Raw genomic sequence first — 19,085 nt, forward strand, 5'->3', positions numbered from 1 at the left:
GGCAGTCCCGCTTTGCTTCACACGGCTTCTCACCCTGACAGCAAGGAAGTTGGAAGCACCATGCCACGGCAAGCGCAGAATGGAGCGGTCACTTCCCACCAGGGCCTCGCCTTCACCCGAGCCTGCAAGCGCCTCTTGGCAAGATTACCGTTCCTATTATTGTGGTGATTACTACTAATCATAGCAGTAAAGCGGAGGAGAAGAAAATGAAATGCAATGTTTTCCGGCCTGTCGCTGCAGTTCGGTCTGGAGGGCTGTCTTGCACGCAGTTCAACCCAGCCTTTTTCACTGTGGAGTTTCCTGGTGCTCGCTGGGAGAGAGACAGAAACCGGGCCTAGGCAAATGCGGGCACGCAGCTGCCCACATTTGCCTAGGCCCCATCCCTGTCTCTCTAGGCCAGCACAGGGACACCCCCCAGGCCTGTGCTGGGCTCTGGGGAGCTGGGGGGGGGGGGGAAACCACAGGATGCAGGGGTGAGTGACGGGCCCAGGCAGGGGATGGCAGCAGGTGTAGGCCCAGAGCAGGGACGAGGAGCCCTGCTGTCACTTCCCCTAAGCGTGGAGTGGGCAGCACTGGGCCCAACGCCTTTGCGTCACAGCCCTGTGCCTGATGTCACACCTCCCGCTCCGTGACGTAGCAGAGCTCGCTCAGCAACCCCCGCCCTCACCAAACGGGGCGCCCCGCCCAGGGGCTACATAAGGTCATTCCGTCGCCCCGCCCCCTTGGCTCCCATTGGCTGGCGCCTGACAGCCCGGCCGTGCTCCGGGACTCGGAGCTCCCATTGGCTAGCGGGGAAGGGGCGGGGTCTCCCCGTGGGGTGACGAGAGGGAACCATAGAGAGCAGCGCACTGGGGTAGAGCGGTTGCGGGGTGGGGGGCGATGGGAAGGGGGCTGAGGCGGAAGCCGTACAGCCAAGCCGGGCGGTGAGTGGTGCGGGGCTGGGACTCCTGCCGGGGGGGCTGCACCCCTGGGCTCTCCCTCTGCCTTGGGGCGGGGCTGGGGCCCGCACCCCTGGGCTCTGCTCCTGGAAGGGGTGGGGGAGGGGCCTGCACTCCTGGGCTCTGCCCCTGCCTGGGGGTGGGGGAGGGGGTCTCTTGGGCCCGGCAGGAGCGGGAGGGTTCGGGGTTGTCCCGGGCTGGGGGGCTGCGTGGACAAGGGTCGGCCCTGCGCCCGTGGGAGCTGGCCCTTAACCTAACGCTGCCTTTCCTCTCTCACAGGACGGCGGCCCTGGGCAGCATGGCTGCGCATGGCTGCATGGGCTCTGCCCCTGCCTGGGGGTGGGGGAGGGGGTCTCTTGGGCCCGGCAGGAGCGGGAGGGTTCGGGGTTGTCCCGGGCTGGGGGGCTGCGTGGACAAGGGTCGGCCCTGCGCCCGTGGGAGCTGGCCCTTAACCTAACGCTGCCTTTCCTCTCTCACAGGACGGCGGCCCTGGGCAGCATGGCTGCGCATGGCTGCAGCCTCCTCTGGGCTGGGGCCAGGGCCAGGTAAGACATGTCCCCGGACGCCAAACCCCGCTTGCTGCCTCCTGAGTGACAGGCCGAGGGGGCGGTCGCTGCGTTAGCCCCGAGTGGGGGGCCTGGAGAGCTGGGTGGCCCCGCACGGGCTGACTCGTTCAGAGAGGCCTGAGCTTTTGTGGGCGGCAGCCTGCCTCGCCCCATAGCTGTGACTGCGGTGTGTGTGCACTGAGTAAGAATCAAGCCCGGCAGCTTGAAAGAACTGCTGTCACTGAGACTGTCACCATTTTCCTTGTGATTAGTGCTGGCCCATGCTAGGAAGCAGACCCAACTTCACTTTTCAGGCAAAGTGGGCTTGTCCTAACTGAAGGGACGCGAGGTGGGAGCAGATGTTTAATCCCAGGTGAGAGTTCAGCGTCTATTTCTTCCAGGCACTGAAACTATTTTTGTGCCTGGCTCATTGTCCCCATGAGACAGAGATGTCAGCCAAAGGGTTTCTGCCAGTGCACTTGTTAAAACAATACACTGTGTTGCTGACATCAAACTCCTGGTGTAAAAACCTTTCCTGACTTGGTTCTGTCTTTTGACAGATGACAGAACAAGGAGCAATAATATGCTCAAGTTGCAGCAAGGGAAGTTGAGATTCGATATTAGGAAAAACTTTCTCACTAGGAGGAGGGTGAAGCACTGGAATGGGTTACCCAGAGAGGTGGTGGCACCTCTGTCCTTGGAGGTTTTTAAGACCTAGCTGGGATAATGTAGTTGGGGCTGGTCCCGCTTTGAGCAGGGAGTTGGACTAGATGTGACCTCCTGAGGTCCCTCCCCACCCTCATGTTCTATGATTCTGTGATTCTTCCTTGACTTGGCTGAGGTGACATGATGAAGATGAGTGGATCCCCCACATTTGGGATCAGGAAGAAATTTTACCCCATGGTCAGACGGGCATGGCCTGGGGTGGGAAGTTGCTTTCCTCTGCAGGGTGGGGCATGGTCCTCTTACTTGATCTCTCAAGTGTCTGTTAACAACTACTTCCTGTCCTTGCAGTGGCAGGACACGGACAGTACCCTTGTCCCTCTGCTTTACCTCTGGTGAGTTAAGACAGTCTTGATGTTTGGGGCATTGTGTCTGGTAGTTGAGTGAGATGGTTGTCAGTGAAGTATTAAGAATAGGTTGGATTGTCTAGAATAGCTTTGATAGGGCTGATCCTGCCTTGAGCAGAGGGTTGGACTCGAATCACTAGTTGACCTCCTGAAGTCCCTTCAAGCCCTACTTTTCTATGATTTATTTTATCTCCTTGGGCTATTATAGGCTGAACTGTATGTTAAGGTAATTTATTAGAATGGTGGCTTCAAAGAAGTGGGCCGAACTGCTGCGTTTTGCATTTGGAAAAAAAAAGTGATAACCAGCCAGCACAGCATGGAAATTTGTCCAGTACCTAAAAAACAAACAAACAAAAACCAAAAAAAAAAAGTGCTTGATAAAGGTAAAAAAAAAGGTGTCCTGTTCACATGCCATGGTGGCATGCCTCCAGTGTTTTTTTTTTAACCTCAGCACAAGAAAGTGGTGGTGTTGGGTCAGCACCACGCTTTGGCTACCTTTATCCCCAGGTTGTTTTTGGTGCCGACCGGATAGGAGGTTGGGTGGGCCTTAGGGCCACACTGGGAGTGGAAACTACAAGTGGAATTGGGATTGAACCTAGGTTCTTCCAGCCCACAGCCAGTTGCTGTATCGACTGCGCTGCACAGGTCTCCTGAAGTTCTTTGTTCACCAGCAAAAATGTTATCCCAGAGACTCAATCTTTGGGCAGATTCTCTACTGTAAATTTGGAACCAAGGATATTGATTTGCTTGTATCAAATCTGATAATCAGGCCACAACAGAGAATGACCTGTGCCTGACCTTATCTCTCTCCTTTCAGAGGTCCTCATCTTCTTGTGCACTCCAGCTGTTTTCTGCATTCTCCCTCTGTGGCATTTGTCCAACTAATGGAGTCTCATTTAAACCGAACTTGTATTAAAGACTCTGAAAGCCAGCAGTTCCTTTACTGCACCTACCAGTGCACTGGACTACCTCAGTTACGAACTAATGCAGTGCAGACATTTCACACATCTGCTTACTGGCATCGAGAACTTCAAGAGAAACCTCAGTATAACCAACGGACTGCAAACCAGAGCGTTGAGCATGCTAAAACTGTATCTGACAAGGGCATAGAGACTGCTGCGGGGAAAAAATCCATGAGCCAAAGAATTATGGAGGAGCTGAAACACTATTACAATGGATTCCACTTGCTTTGGATTGATACAAAAGTTGCTGCCAGGATGGTATGGAGACTGCTACATGGGCAGGTTCTCACTAGGAGAGAGAGGCGAAGGGTGAGTGTGACTTCAATGGACATGTTGGTGTCAAATTGCTAAACTGATATGGCCAAACGCCTGATGCCACTAAAGAAATCAAATCTATTCGATAACCAGATACTGTTTCAAGAGAGGTAAAATGTGGGCATCTACTTACAACTGCCTGGGGAAGGTAGCACATGTTAACAGGTGACAGCTTCTCCACCTTCGAGGCTGAAATCCTATGTGCTTCTTCATAAGTGGTAAAGCACAAACAGTGGCAAAACAGGTCCCCTGTGCTCTGTCAGGGCACCCCAGTGTTGTGCTGGGAGAGCATCTCCAGAATGAGAGGAGTGTTTGGTCTCTCTGGGCCAGTTGGCTTTTATATGAGAGTGACAAGGAGGCATTGTTATTGCAGTGCTTCACAAGTGTCACATATTGTCATTTACGCGCAGAAAGGCCATCTTGATAATGCCATGCATCTCATTCAGGTTGTCAAAGCCTGTGTGTAACTGTGGCAAAATCATATGCGTCAGACTGAAAAATAATCCCTGCCCTGCTGTTCCTTCTGCAGCTGCTGAGAACCTGTGCTGATCTCTTCCGGTTGGTCCCCTTTTTGGTCTTCATCATTGTTCCCTTCATGGAGTTCCTGTTACCTGTATTCCTGAAAGTCTTCCCAGAAATGCTGCCATCAACATTTGAGACACAATCTAAAAAGGTTTGTGAGCTTGCTGGCCATGCTGGTTGAGAGCAGAACAATTAATAGATTCATAGATGCTTGGGTCAGAGGGGACCTCAACAGATCATCAAGTCTGACCCCCTGCCCTAGGCAGAAAAGAGTGCTGGGGTCAGATGATCACATCTTGCTGACTGTCCAGCCTTCTCTTAAAGACCCCCAGGTAGGGGAGAGCACCACTTCCCTTGGAAGCCCATTCCAAGTTCTGGCCACCCTTACCATGAAGAAGTTCGTCCTGATGTCCAGTCTAAATCTGCTCTCTCTCAGTTTGTGACCATTGTTCCTTGTTTCCCCAAGAGGCACCCTGGTGAACAGAGCATCTCTGGTTCCTTGCTGTGCCCCACTAATGAATTTGTAGGTGGCCACAAGATAACCTCTCAACCATCTCTTATGGAGACTGAAGAGATCCAGGTCTCTTAGTCACTTCTCATAGGACTTGGCCTGCAAACGCTTAACTATATGAGTGGCCCTCCTTCAGACCCTCTTGAGGTTGTCCACATCCTTCTTAAACTATGGCGCCCAAAACTGGATGCAGTACTCCAACAGCGGTCTGACCAATGCTGTATAGAGGGGAAGTATCACCTCCTTGGCTCTATTTGTCATGCATCTGCTGAGTCCATGACGACTCCAAGACCCTTTCCGCTTCTGTGCTGCTGAGAGGGTTATTTCCCAGCCAGTAGGTGTGCTGGATATTTTTATGCCTTAGGTACAGCACTTTGTACTTGTCCTTGTTGTACTGTATCCTGTTGTGTTCTGCATACTTTTCCAACATGTCCAGGTCTGCCTGCAATTGTTTCCTACCCTCTGGTGTGTTAGCTTCCCCCCACAATTTAGTATCATCCGCAAACTTGGACAGAGTACACTTCAGATCCACATCCAAGACACTGATGAAGACATTGAAGAGTACAGGTCCAAGGACCGAGCCCTGCGGGACCTCACTACCCACATCCCTCCAGGTCAATACCAATGTATCCACTACCACTCTCTGGGTGCGACCCCTAATCCAATTTGCCACCCACCGGACTGTGTAATCATCTAAGTTACAGCCTCTTTATTTATGAAAATAGGATGAGATACCATATCAAAGGCCTTCCTAAAATCCAAGAAAGCGGCATCCACTGCTACTACTGCGTCTAAGTGTTTTGGGACCTGGTCATAAAAAGAAACCAGATTAGTTGAGCATGATCTACCTGCTGTGAATTCATGCTGGTTGCCCTGCTGCATTATTTTTCCTGCTGGACTCACGCAAATATGATCCTTAATAATTTTTTCAAAGACTTTTCCAAGGATAAAGATAAGACTAACTGGCCTATAATTACTCGGCTCCTCCTTCCCCTGTTTAGCCATGGAGGTTTTCTGGCCCCTTTCCCCGTTTTCCCGTGCAATGGGATCATTTCCCTCTGCACCCGAAGGTTTGTTTCCTTTAGGAACGACCACCCTTCCTGGACTCCCATCTCGCCAATACTCCTATGCTGCAGTGCACCATTGACTAAGCTCCTGAGCCCACTGAAGTTAGCCTTCTTAAAGTCAAGCACTTCAACCCTTCTAGATATCTTTCCCACCCTACACTGCATGGTGAATTCAATTGACTGATGGTCACTGTCCCCAAGGTGACTGTAGCAGGGCACTAAGGTGCCTGCTACTGAGAGAGCCAGGAAAACTCCTCAGGTGCAGGGTTGCTGAGGCAGCTAGAGGGAGCTAATGATCCGCATGTGCCTAGCCAGCTGACAAGAAGCGGCAGGGCCTGGCTCCTATATAAACCACAGGCAGGAGGCCAGGCAGGAGTTCCCCCGACCAGCAGCTAAGGAGGAAGGAGCTCCCTGCTAAAAGCGAGGAAAAACCTGAATGCCAGAGCAGAATTGGTCACCGCGGTAGGAGAGAGAACCCGGTAGACCTGAGCATTATTATAGCCAGGTGGCTTATGTTTACGTTATAGCCAAGAGGCTTGTGTTTAAGTTGTTTGTATTTGCTATTGATTACACCGGTGGTTTGGGTGAGGCTATAAGGGGATGGAGGAGGCCTCATAGGGGACTCACGGTAGAGTGAGGACCCCAGCCCCAGTGAGGGCACAGAGTTCGGGGTGTACAGACCCCAGCTCCGGAGAAGGGCCCTGTGGGAGGGGCAGCATTGCGGAGAAGGGCCTGAGCGCCGGAGGGGTGTAGGCCAAGACAGTGTTGTACGTGCATAGCCCATAGGGCTTGGGTACGCAGAACACTAGAAGCAGGAGAACTGTAGCCAAGCGAAAGAAAGGTAGCCTCCCTATAAAGAACTCGTATACAATCAAAGTCGTGGCTGGTGAGAATAGGAGGGTGCAAGTCCGAAGCTTGGCACAGTAAAGGAGGCAACAGGGTAGAGCACAGCGACCCTGACGTTGCTCCTGCCACAGTGACCACGAATCTGCAGCTCCCCTACCAGGTCATCTCCTGTAGCCAACACCAAGTCCAGTAAGGCATTGCCCCTAGTGGGACTGTATACCTCCTACGTTAGGTGATGGTCCTGTATGCAGGTTAAGGACCTACATCAATGGCTGAATTTGGCTGACTGCTCCTCCCAGCAGGTGTCAGGGTAGTTTAGGTCCCCCATGACAACCATGTCCCTAGGCCATACGGCCTCTGAGAGCTGCCACAATAATTCCAAGTCTAGCTCTTCCTCTTGGTGTGGTGGTCTGTAGCAGACCCATACCACCAAGTCCCTTTCCCCCCGACCTCCGTGTTTCCTAACCCACGATACCTCAACTTTGTCCTCCTCTGATCCCATTTTGATTAGGGTAGATAATACTCCTTTAATAATGCTTTGATAACCAGGGCTCAATGAAGCAAGAGAGTAGGAGATGACTCCAGAAGCTTATTAGCATATCAGTAAACATGATCCAACTTGTTTACTGTTGCCAGGGAAGAGCTAGCTAAGTAAGCACAGAAAGCTGCTTCTGGGGCACAGGGTTGTCAAAAGGTGCTCAGCTCTATGGCTCGCTCAAATTTCAGTGAACTTTGGCAAGTCACTTATTCGAACATGTGCCTGGGTTTTTCTCCCTCTGTCTTTTGTATTTGCCTTAAAAAAAAAAAAAAAAAAAAAATTAAAAAAAAAAAATTTGTGAGGGTAAAATCCATGAATGATGTACTCTGACCCTGAGGTCATCAGGGTCATGCCAGTGCCTAGGATGCCCAGATATACAGAAGGTTACTTGATAACATAATGACAAATGGAGTAGTCAAGACAATTGATGGGTCATCCCTAGCCGGGGGGGTGGTGTGTCCCTAACCAGTTACTTTTCTTCATCCCTTGGTATTTTGGGACTGTGTAGGCTTCTCCCCCTCCCAGATTATATGTCACTTGGATGAAGCCTGAAATATGCAGACTTGGATTGTCCTTGGTAGCTAACCACTGGGAACTGAGAGTTTGCATAGGATCCTTTTAATTAGGGTCTCTATACCTGCTAAGAGTGGGTAGATCCTAAATACAGTTCTAGGAGAAAAAAGCCATGAGTTAAATGCACTTAGGCTTTACACTTGAAAGCAGCAGTGACAGAGCCCAGAGGAAATTGTCTTGGACCAAATCCTGTTCTCATAACACACAGCTTCCACTGACCTTAATGGGGATGCTCCATAGCTCCACCTTTGCTCTTTAGCCAAAGCTCCCTGAAGCCAAGAAGGCTAGTGCTGCCTGGTGAGAAGGGGTGCATGTCGGTTTCCTAGCACTTATCAATAACACAGAGCTGGAGTATTTTCTGCCCACTATTGGCTTGTGCCTTTCCCTTAAAACATGGGTCACTTATTTCCTGTTAACACCTGTTACTAGCTAATCAAAACCTGTTTGCAGTCCCCTGGACAACTGTTGCTTAGCATCCAATGCTGTAAATCTGTCTTACCCCTGCTGACTAGGCCAAGTGCTTGTACTTGGGTATTCAGATGCAGAACAACAGTCTGCTATTGATCAGGTAGGACCTAATGCACAGAGGAGCCTCGTTGCTCCTGGAACAAAGTAAGCATTATGTCACGAGTATAGCTGTTCCACACATTTCATCTCTTTCCTTACTCCTCCATACTGGATATTAAATATATTCTTTTACCTTAAAAAATATTCCCCAGCAATCAGTAAGGTAGAGTGGCAGCCAAAAGAGGGTTTCACTTGCTGTAATTTCGGAGGTTTGCCGAAATCTCAGCACCTGTTGGCTTATGTGCGGATTGTTGCCTTCCTGTGCTGTTTTGTTTCCTAGGACCATGATCAAGCCAATACTAATGACTCTTTAATCGAGTTACAGGTATCTGATAAAAGTTAACCTCAAATCATGTGTGTTTAAGTGATTGTTACATGCAAAAGAAAGTTATTTTGGTCATAACAGTTTTCTGCAATAGGAATAATTAATATTAAAACTGTAAGAACGTGGGATTAGTAATTACCATGTTGTCCTGGGCTAGAGTTTATAATTAGGTTGATTTCAAACATTCGTTATGATTTTGTGAAAGAGTGCACATATATCCTGTTTGTAGTATTCAGTCTGGTAAGCGAAGGTGAAATTGCCCTGTGTACTTCAGTTATACAAACCAAAGTGCCAAAACTAGTCAGCAACAGTAATGGGGGTCGGGAGAGGATGGAAAAGGGTCTGCCTTCAGATTTTTTCCCTCCTGCGGTAATTCATAGACTCATAAATAAGTGGGGCTGGAAGGGACCTCCAAAGATTGTCTAGCTCAGCCTCCTGCTCAAGGCAGGATCCATCCAATTGAGGCTTCTGCCTCCTAATCGTCCCATACAAATCCTTGTCTACCCTGTTCCTAAACCTACACAATTGACCCTGTCACACAACTAAAAAGTTGCTCAAAGACCCCTGAGATCCATGGAAGGGGGCCATGCTACAGGGGCCCCTGTAGGAAAAAAAACTCCTACAGTCTGACCATGGGCTAAAATTCTTTCCTAACCTCTATTTGTAGCAATCAGCCTGATTCTGAGTACGGGGGCAACCTCCAGATTTTAGGCCCAGCAGGAGCATATGCACACTCCAGTCACAATCCCTGGGCTGCAGCCAACAGCCAATACTTCTGAAGAAGGCAACAAAGAAAAAAAAACAGCCCAGAGAACCCTGACATCTGTAGCAAGAGGAGGGGGCATGTTTCCTTTAGGGGAATCGCATAGTTTCATTAATAAGGGAGAAAGTTGGGGTAGTTCCCCACCCCGCCATCCCAGTCAAGCTGAGCCTCTAACTTTTTTGTTTCCCACATGAAGGAAGAAAAACAGAGGAAGAAATTAAGCGCAAAGTTAGAGCTGGCAAAATTCCTGCAGGAGACCATTGCAGAGATGGCAAGAAGGAACAAAGCAGACACGGGAGAGGCCACCAAACAGTTCTCCTCCTATGTACAGCAGGTACAGAAGTGGGACAGTAGGTGGGACTGGGTGGACAGGGTGGCCATGTGGGCATATGCCAAAACCTTCTAAAGGCTCTGATTTCTGGAGATGAGGGAGGCATTTCTATACAAAAAAGACTGCGGAGGATCTGCAAAGTAACCTTTTTAACTACAGTAGATCAACAGACCCAGTTTCTTTCCACCACTTCTCACATGAGAGGTATTAGTTTCTGTGCAGGTTGTAATATAGTGCAGTGCTGTTGTTAAGCCCCTCTAAGTAACTTCTCTGGATCTGCCGAGTCCAGGATCAGAGCTTGCACTTTGCTGAATTTGGGTTTCACTGGGTGGAGAGAGACTTTTTTTAATTAAACACTAACCGGAGAGAGACTCTTGTTCCTGTCTAGCTGAGAGGAGGAGAGATGCAGCCGTTGTGCGGTTGTTGGAACTTGTACCAGGAGTACCTGAACTGTGCTGTCAGGCATGAATACATGAGGAAGAGGTTACTGATTAACCTTCTCCCCACTGGTGGCTAACCGACTGGCAAGGCAGGGCAACCTTTTAAACCCAGGTCTCCAGATTATCCTTGTTTTTTCGTATCTTAATGGTAGTTGTAATCAGCAGAAAACCTTTTACAGAGTGATGCTTTTAGGCAGCCACTCAAAGCCCCTTCTGTGTTTTCTCTCTTGACTGGTAACCATATCAGTTTAGTGGTGTCCAGCAAGAAAAAAATGTCAATATGAAATGTATTGGGAGGGAGTGTGGGGCCTGGATTCGGGACTTCTGCATTCTCTATTTGGCTCTGCTGCTGGTTTCCACAGTCCGTTCTTACCTAATGCTTTTGCCCTGCACAGGTTCGTCATACTGGCCACCAGCCCAGTACTCAGGAGATTGTGCGCTTCTCCAAGCTTTTTGAGGATGAGCTGACCCTTGAGCATTTGGAACGGCCCCAGTTGGTAGTCCTCTGCAAACTGCTTGAACTGCAACCCATTGGCACCAATAACCTACTCCGCTTCCAGCTTCTGATGCAGCTGAGGACTATAAAAGCAGATGATAAGGTAAGAGTCTAGAGTGAAACAGCACAGACACTAATCTCCTGATGAGCTCATTTTTGATTCCATCCCTCTCTGCATAGCAGCTTGCCAGTCTAGTGTAATAGGTATGTCCCTGCCTATATGACAGAAGTGGGATGAGCATAGTGTTGATAGCTGTGGGATTCTCCTAAAAAAGCTTTAGGGAAGCACAGTGTGGCTCAATCTCCAGGGCCTTCTTGGACACAACCCTAAAAGTGTTTGTGGATCTGACTTAACGGAGGTACGCAAGTGAAGATGCTTCTGAGGCCCAAAGTGTATTTATTTTAGCTGTGTTTGGGTAGAGACAGTAGACAGTGGGCTACAGTGCATAACCTCAGGGCTGAAAAAAGACCATGCACTTATCCAAATATAAGCAATGTTCCTAAGCATACAGCATTGTATTGGCAGCCCTGAAACCTCCTGGCTCTGCTCTGTTGCAAGGCTTCTGCTGGCAGCCCCAAAGCTGTCTAGAAGGGCTTGTGATTAGCTGCCCTTTGACAGCTGCTTGTGTAACACCAATTATGCAGTTCAGTGGAGTCCAGTTAGATTAGAAAGTAAACAGTGGGGCTGAACTAATATGCAAATGGCCACTGCTTGTTATAAGACCAGCAATAGGCAAAAATTAGGATTGGCGTTGTGTTCTGCAGTTAAGCAAGTTATGCTCTTGCCTGACATGCATTTAAGGAGAGTTGATTTTATGTGCTGAATTTCAGGGTGACCTTTCCTGTCTGTACTGCTGGGAATTGCTTGTTTGTTCTTGTCTCCCCTTGATCCAAGCCGGCACCTCCTTGGCTCCAGTTTCAGAAAGCAGACTAGGGGTTTGGCTTCCCCTAGCCTGAATATGACTGTCCCCTTTCCTTTCAGATGATCGCCAAGGAAGGCGTTAATGGCCTAAGTGTGTCTGAACTGCAGAGTGCATGTAGGGCCAGAGGAATGAGGTCGTTGGGTCTCTCAGAGGAACAGCTCAAAGAACAACTCAGACAGGCAAGTAGTCACGTCTGCTACAGTCCATAGTTTCGTAGTTTCATAGTAGGTAGGGTCGGAAGGGACCTGAGCAGATCATCAAGTCCAACCCCCTGCCATGGCAGGAAAGAGTATTAGGGTCAAATGACCCCAGCATGGTGTTCATCCAGCCTCCTCTTAAAGACCCTCAGTGTAGGAGCCAGCACCACTTCGCTTGGAAGTTGGATCCAGATCCTAGCCACCTTGACTGTGAAGTAGCACTTCCTGATGTCTAGTCTAAATCTATCCTCTGCCAGCTTGTGACTGTTATTTCTTGTCACTCCTGGTAGCGCTCGGGGGAACAGGGACTCACCCAATGCCTACTGGTCCCCCCTGACTAGTTTGTAAATGGCCACTAGATCCCCCCCTCAGCCTTCTCTTGCAGAGGCTGAACAGGTTCAGGTCCTGTAGCCTCTCCTTGTAGGGCCTGCCCTGCTGCCCCCTGACCATGCGAGTGGCCCTCCTCTGGACCCTCTCCATGTTGTCCACATCCCTCCTGAAGTGCGGCGCCCAGACCTGGATGCAGTACTCCAACTGTGGCCTGACCAGTGCCGCATAGAGGGGGAGGATCACCTCCTTGGACCTGCTTGAGATGCATCTGTAGATGCATGACAAGGTGCAGTTGGCCTTCCTGACCGCGTCCCCACACTGTCGGCCCATGTTCATTTTGTCATCAATAATGACTCCAAGATCCTTTTCTGCCTCTGCGCTGATGAGAAGGGAGTTCCCCAGCCTGCAGGTCTGCTGCTGGTTCTTCCTCCCCAGGTGCAGCACCTTGCACTTGTCAGTGTTGAAATCCATCCTGTTCTCATCCACCCACCCCTGTAACCTGTCTAGGTCTGATTGCAGCCTATTCCTCCCTTCTAGTGCACCCACATCCCCCCACATCTTAGTGTCGTCTGCGAATTTGAACAGGGTGCTTTTTACCCCCTCATCCAAGTCGCTGATGAAGATGTAGAGTCCCGGAGCATGGTTTTATATTTGTCCAAGGCATTCACAAATTAATAACTCAGGCCGCAAGTGTGGGGAAGAGTGCTGCCAGACTGGGAGGATCAGAACATATTGTAAACAAAGTAAAACTATTCATGCATTGGCATTAGCAGATTCAACAGGAAGTAACTTAAGATTCACACATGCAGATTGAACACATTCATATATCTCTCACACTGAACATGTAATTTGTATCTATGTGGAGGAACCATGTTGGGGCAGTCAGCCTTTAAGTAAGTTGGCCTTGTGGATGGTGGGCCTCCCCCTGAGAACTTCTGCAGCTCCTGTACCCATCCAAGCTGATATGTCTAAAGCTGAGAATGAGAACTGTTCAACTTATGATATGGTCCAGACTAAAGAGGCACAGTGACTGATAAGCAGAGATCCAGGTTTGCCATGGAAAAACACAGAAAAACTTGGATTTTCCAACAGTCCCTGTCTCTGCCAGTGCCCCTAACTCCTGACCCACAGCCCCTGGCACTGCTGGTGCCCCTCAATCCCAACCTGCAGCCCCTGACCCCTCCAGAGCCCCTTGCTCCAGACCTACTGTACCCACCAGCTCCGCTGGTGCCCCTCACTCTTGATCCACAGCCCCACCAACTCATAGATTTCGTAGACATTAGGGCTGGAAGGGACCTCGGAAGATCATCGAGTCCAGCCCCCTACCCAAAGGGCAGGAAGTCAGCTGGGGTCATAGGATCCCAGCAAGATAAGCATCCAGTTTGCTCTTGAAGGTGTTCAATGTAGGTGCTTGAACCACCTCCGGTGGCAGGCTGTTCCAGACCTTGGGGGCTCGGACAGTAAAGAAATTCTTCCTTATGTCCAGCCTGAAACGGTCTTGTCGTAGTTTATGACCATTCGACCTAGTCGTCATCCCTTGGGGCGCTCTGGTGAACAAACGTTCCCCCAGATACTGGTGGTCACCTCACAGCCCACCGTCCCTGTCAGCTCTGCCAGTGCCCCTCACTCCCGAACTGCAGTCCCTGGCTCCGCCGGTGCTCCTCTCTCCTGACCCACAAACCCTAATCCCCACCAGCCCCACAGAGGTCCCTCACTCCTGAGCTGCAGCCCCTCATTCCTGCCAGCCCTACAGGTGCCCCTCACTCCTGATCCACAACACCCAGACCAGCCAGTGCCCCTCACTCCCAACCTGCAGCCCCCAGCCCCTGCCCCCCTGCCGGTGCCCCTCTCCCCGACCAGCAACCCTTAGTCCCACCAGCCCCACCGGTGCCCTCACTCCTGACCTGCAGCCTCAGGACCCACTGGTGCCCCTCTCTCGACCTGCAGCCCCTGTTCCTGCTGGTGCCCCTCACTCCTGACCTGCAGCCCTCAGTCCCGCCAGCCCCGCTGGTGCCCCTCATTCCCAACCCCTCATCCCTGCCAGCCCCACCGGTGCCCCGAACCCCCGACTGGCAGCCCCTGCCCTGCCGGTGCCCCTCACTCCCAACTGGCGGCAGCCCTCAGCCTCACCAGTGCCTCTCACTCCTGACCTTCAGTCCCTAATTCCATTGGTGCCCTCTCTCTCCTGACCCACATCCCCCTGGCCCCACCAGTGCCTCTCACTCCCAACCCACAGCCCTCAGCCTCACCAGCCCCACCAGTGCCTCTCACTTCTGACCCTCAGCCCCCAACCCCGCCAGTGCCCCTCACTCTCAACCCGCAGGCTCCGGTCCTGCTGGTGCCCCTCACTCCCAACCTACAGCCCCTCAATTCCTGCCAGCCCTGTCAGTGTCTCTCATGCCCGACCCACAGCCCCTCAACCCCAGTAACAGCGCCGGTGCCCCTCGCTTTTGCCCGGAAGACCCGGCCCTGCCCATGCCCCTGGCACCTGACCCACAACCCCCCGTCCCTGCCAGCCCCACCGGTGCCCTTCGCTCCGGACTCGCAGCCCTTCACAGGAGTGAGAGGCACCGCTGGGACCAGGGGGCAGTGGGTTGGGAGTGAGGGGCAGAATTCTTGGCCTGATGCTTTTGGGCTCCCGAGGTCTTGGGGTGATGCTGAGGGGCTGTGGTCGGGTAGGGAGCGATGACCCAGCTGGTGGTTAGAAAGATCCATGTTGGTGCCTGAGTAGTGCAAGACAGTGCAGTGATTTCAAAATAAAAATAAAAATGCTAAGAATAGTTAGAAAGGGGGCAGTAGAGTCCTGGTTTCTTCCCAGAGTGAGCAGTTGTAGTAGTGGTGAGAGTACAGATGGATGCAGCGTGGGATTCATAGATGGTTAGGGCCTGAAAGGGACCTTGCAGATCATCGGGTCCATCCCCCCCACTCTAGGCAGGAAGACAACTGGGGTCAAGTGACCCCTGCGAGGTGACTGTCCAGTCTCCTCTTGAAAACCTCCAGGGTACATGACTGCACCACCTCTGGAGGGAGTTTATTCCACTGTCTGGACACCCTGACTGGGAAGGAGTTTTTCCTGGTATTAAGCCTGAAGCAGCCCCATTGCTGCTGGTCTTCCCCGGGGGTGCCCTAGTGAACAGCTGGTCACCGAGCTCCTGGTGCACTCCTCTGATATAGCAGTAAGCCGCTATCAAGTCCCCTCTCAACCTTCTCTTCTTTAGGCTAAAGAGGCCCAGGTCCCTCAGCCTTCCCTCGTATGGCTTTGCCTGCAAGTTTCTGATCATATGGGTGGCTCTTTTCTGGACCTTCTGATCATATGGGTGGCTCTTTTCTGGACCTTCTCAAGTTTTTCCACGTCCTTATTGAAGTGCAGCACCCAGAACTGGACGCAGTACTCCAGCTGCAGTCTCACCACTGCTGAGAACAGCGGGAGTATCACTTTCTTAGTTTTACACGAGATGCATTGGTTGATGTATACCAGCATGTTGTTTGCCTTGCTGGCCACCGCATCGCACTGACGGCTTCCGTTCATGCGATGGTTGATCGCTACACCTAGGTCCCTTTTGCCCGTGGTGCAGGTCAGGCGGTTACCTCCGAGCCTGTATGTATGTTGAGGGTTATTTGCCCCCAGCTGGAGCACCTTACATTTGGAAGTGTTAAATGTCACCTGGTTCTGGTCTGCCCAACTCTCAAGCCTTTCTAGGTCTGCCTGTATCGGCAACTGATCTTCTGGCATGGCCCCACTACCCCCTAACTTGGTGTCATCCGCAAACTTGGCCAGCGAACTTTTCACTCCCCGATCCAAATCATAGATCAAGATGTTGATGCTTGGAGTACTTCCCAGACCTGTGTCACAAAATGCTGCGGGTGTACATGTAACACTGGTTTGGTGTGCTGTGAACCCTTCAGGAGTACCTTATTTTCCAAGTACACTTTTTTACCTGTTCCAGGCTGTTTTAAACTCGTGTGACAGCCCTGTTTGTCTGTTTGAAGTTTAAGTTGCGCTTAAACCAGGCTAAGTGTTGTGTGCCCATGGCTTTAGGAGAGTTGGTGTTTCAACAGTTGGCATGTTTAAGTTTTTCGTATTTCTTTAACCCAGTTGTGAATAACTCTCTCTCCCTCCTGCCCTCTTCCCTCCCTATCTTACACAGTGGCTGGATCTTCATCTAAAGGAGAGTGTTCCCCCCTCCCTGCTCCTACTTTCTCGTGCCTTGTACTTGATTGACGTAAAGCCAAAGCCCGTTCCAGTGCCACTGGTGGAGGTGAGTGGCTGAGTACCAGATTGCCTGAGAGCTGCTTTCTAGTGAACAAACCAACATTTCTGCCCATCAGGTTCCTTGTGCTCACAACTGGGGAAGGATTTAGATTCACACTGAGCACATCCTGCGGTACAGTCACTGGACACCCTCTCTTGCCCCTTGTATTGACTAGCTGTGTCCCAGGAGTGCATCTTTGCCACCCTGATGCCCCAGCTATTCCAGCTAATTAATTCCCAGCTGACTTTGGCAGAGATGGGGAGAGGGGTGGATTGGCTTCTGTTGGCACCTGAAGAGTTGTTGCCACTTAACTAAGCAACTTGTAAAGCATCTTACTTTTCTATGAGGCTTCCATCCTGAACACATGACTTGAATGAGTTGCTCCCTACTCTGAGCAGAGCGGTCACTGCAGAACCTCTGGGTTTTGCTCTTTGTGCTGAGGGTGCCTGCATGGGACACAGGAAGCACCAGAGAGGTGGGAAAGGGCCCAATGGGCAGGAGGGCTGAGCAGGCACAGCTTGCACTGAGCTGTTGGGTCGAAGGTGCTCGGGTCTCTCCTCCAAGGTGTCTGCACAGTGCTCAGTGCACTTGCACTGGGGTCCACTGGGCAAATCTGCCCTGTCGCCTCCCAGACAGGCAAGGAAGTCCTTCTGTTGGCATCTCTCAGGAAGTGCCTAATAGCTCCTGAGAGAAGCAGGAGTGGATCGAGGTTGGAATTCAGCACCTTGGGCACATTGTAGCATCTGCTGAACTGCTTCAACTGCATGCGATAAACAGAGGTTTCTGTTCCTTGCAGGCTCAGAGGAGTGAGGCTGCTGCAGGGAGCTCGGTCCCCCAAGAGGTCTTGGTGGATTCTGCGCCTGTGATACAGGGATTGAAGGTTAGCAAGTGACTCTCCACAGGTGGTGATTGTGCTGTGCTCCTGGAGGAGCAAATGTACGCGCCTTTCCTAGGCCTTAAGAAGGCAAGAGCTGTCCTGCAGCATTCTTAGCTGGCACGGCTGCCTGGTACACAGGGGAGAAGGTGAACAAAACCCCTGCATGCTGCTGGGAACAGTGCTGCAGAAAGGGCTAAATGCCCAAAGTTTGAGTGACTGAGAGCAGCCCAAGGTGCAAAAACCAGCAGCAGCTGCAGGATGAACTTACGGGGAAAGTAGCTTTCCCAGCGTCACTTGCTGTGGAACGGTCCCCTGAGAGAAGGGCTGAGTGTCCCACTGTATCAAGGATAAACTGCAGACAGGTACGGCAGGGAACAGCCATACAGCAACAGTAGAAAGGCTTGGCCAGGGTCCCAGCAAGTCGTCTCCACCCTCTGGGTGCTCTGTGAGTATTAAAATGCCTTTTATGCTTTTCTCAAAGGACGAAGAAATGATATTGCAGCCGTCAGAGAAGTTGCCTGTCCCTGAAGTATCAGTCAAGCCCCATCCAGGAGAGGTGAGCTGAGAGAGCTTGGGCCAGGCTTTGATTCATTATTTTGAAGTGAAGATCAAAACTAAGCTGTGTTTTTTGTAAGCCAGGCAAGGCTGCTTTTGCCCAGCTCTTCGCTATCCACACATGCTCAGGTCTTTAGCTGCAGAAGTGTGGATTTCAGCCAGGGGCAAGGATTTCTTAGGGCAAAATCTTTTACTGGACCAACTGTTTTGTTGGGATAAAGTCAGGTGGGCTCAGGTGCTATCAGGTCTCCCAGCGATACAGTTGGTCCAATAAAAGATATCACCCTAAGAAATCCTGGCCTCACATAATTTCTGGACCGTCACGGCTACAGCATCACTCTTACACTACCGATTTCAGTAAGCTTGTTTAGGGAAGTTGACATTCCTTGTGGGGAGGAAAAATCACGTCCTTTACCCTGACTGAAGAAATGTGGTGGTTGTGTTAATAAGTTGTTGGTGTATTAAGTAAGTACAAGCCATCTGCCCCAGCGCCTCCGCTCTGTGTTCAGTTGAGGATGTATCAAGCTGTCAAAGACGGCTTTGGAAACCTGAATGTTTAGCAGATGTCAGTAAGTGCTGAGACTGGTGGTGTCTGAGTTACCTATAACCTATACCTCTCTCTTCAATCTAGATGAAAATGGAAGCATCTCAGAGCAGCAAGGCCAGTGCCAATGGAGTCTGAGCCCCTGCTGAGCTGGACAGTGGCTTAGGACACAGAGATGGGAAAGCTCTACACCTCCATACCTTGACCAGAGTAACTGGATCAGCAGTTTCTCCACAGGTCCTTTCCATGCCAAGGCTTCAGCAGCCCCCAGGGGGCCTTTTGCATCTATTCCAGGTTGTTTTATTAGCAACTCGACTGCGCAAAGGACCCACCTGTCCCACGCCAGCCTTTCCTTGAATATTACCATCTCCCTACACTAATTTATGTTGTAAATATGTAAATACTGTCTCTTACAGCCAGAGCTGTCCCCTTCCCCCCTGGCTCTGTGCAGGTGGGACTTGTGCTCTTACACTTTAATATGACAGCGCTTTATTTTTTCCTTAAAGTCTGGCCAGCGGCAGTGAGCAGGCTTGGTGCTTCCCTTCCCTCTTCCACGTTGCAAAATCATGGGGCTTGACTCTCATTCCCGCTGCAGCA

The 19,085-nt window shown here is 51.0% G+C and overlaps 1 protein-coding gene across 2 annotated transcripts; it reads left to right on the forward strand.

The window, feature by feature from the left end:
* The first annotated feature begins 814 nt into the window (after nucleotides 1-814).
* On the forward strand, nucleotides 815-19,074 carry LETM2 (leucine zipper and EF-hand containing transmembrane protein 2). Of its 2 annotated transcripts, XM_025203462.1 has the most exons (12): nucleotides 849-923; nucleotides 1,418-1,483; nucleotides 1,756-1,856; nucleotides 3,371-3,824; nucleotides 4,360-4,503; nucleotides 9,739-9,876; nucleotides 10,709-10,912; nucleotides 11,792-11,911; nucleotides 16,408-16,518; nucleotides 17,309-17,392; nucleotides 17,871-17,945; nucleotides 18,576-19,074. In XM_025203462.1, the coding sequence occupies exons 3-12, from the start codon at nucleotides 1,843-1,845 to the stop codon at nucleotides 18,624-18,626; spliced, it is 1,395 nt and encodes a 464-aa protein (XP_025059247.1). In that variant the 5' UTR covers nucleotides 849-923; nucleotides 1,418-1,483; nucleotides 1,756-1,842; the 3' UTR covers nucleotides 18,627-19,074. The 2 variants fall into 2 exon arrangements, with proteins under 2 accessions (XP_006023075.1, XP_025059247.1); XM_006023013.2 differs by lacking the exon at nucleotides 1,756-1,856 and having other exon boundaries at nucleotides 815-923.
* Nucleotides 19,075-19,085: the final 11 nt, after the last annotated feature.

The sequence above is a fragment of the Alligator sinensis genome, unplaced genomic scaffold (genome assembly GCF_000455745.1).
Source record: "Alligator sinensis unplaced genomic scaffold, ASM45574v1 scaffold98_1, whole genome shotgun sequence".
In the NCBI taxonomy this organism is placed as follows: domain Eukaryota; kingdom Metazoa; phylum Chordata; order Crocodylia; family Alligatoridae; genus Alligator; species Alligator sinensis.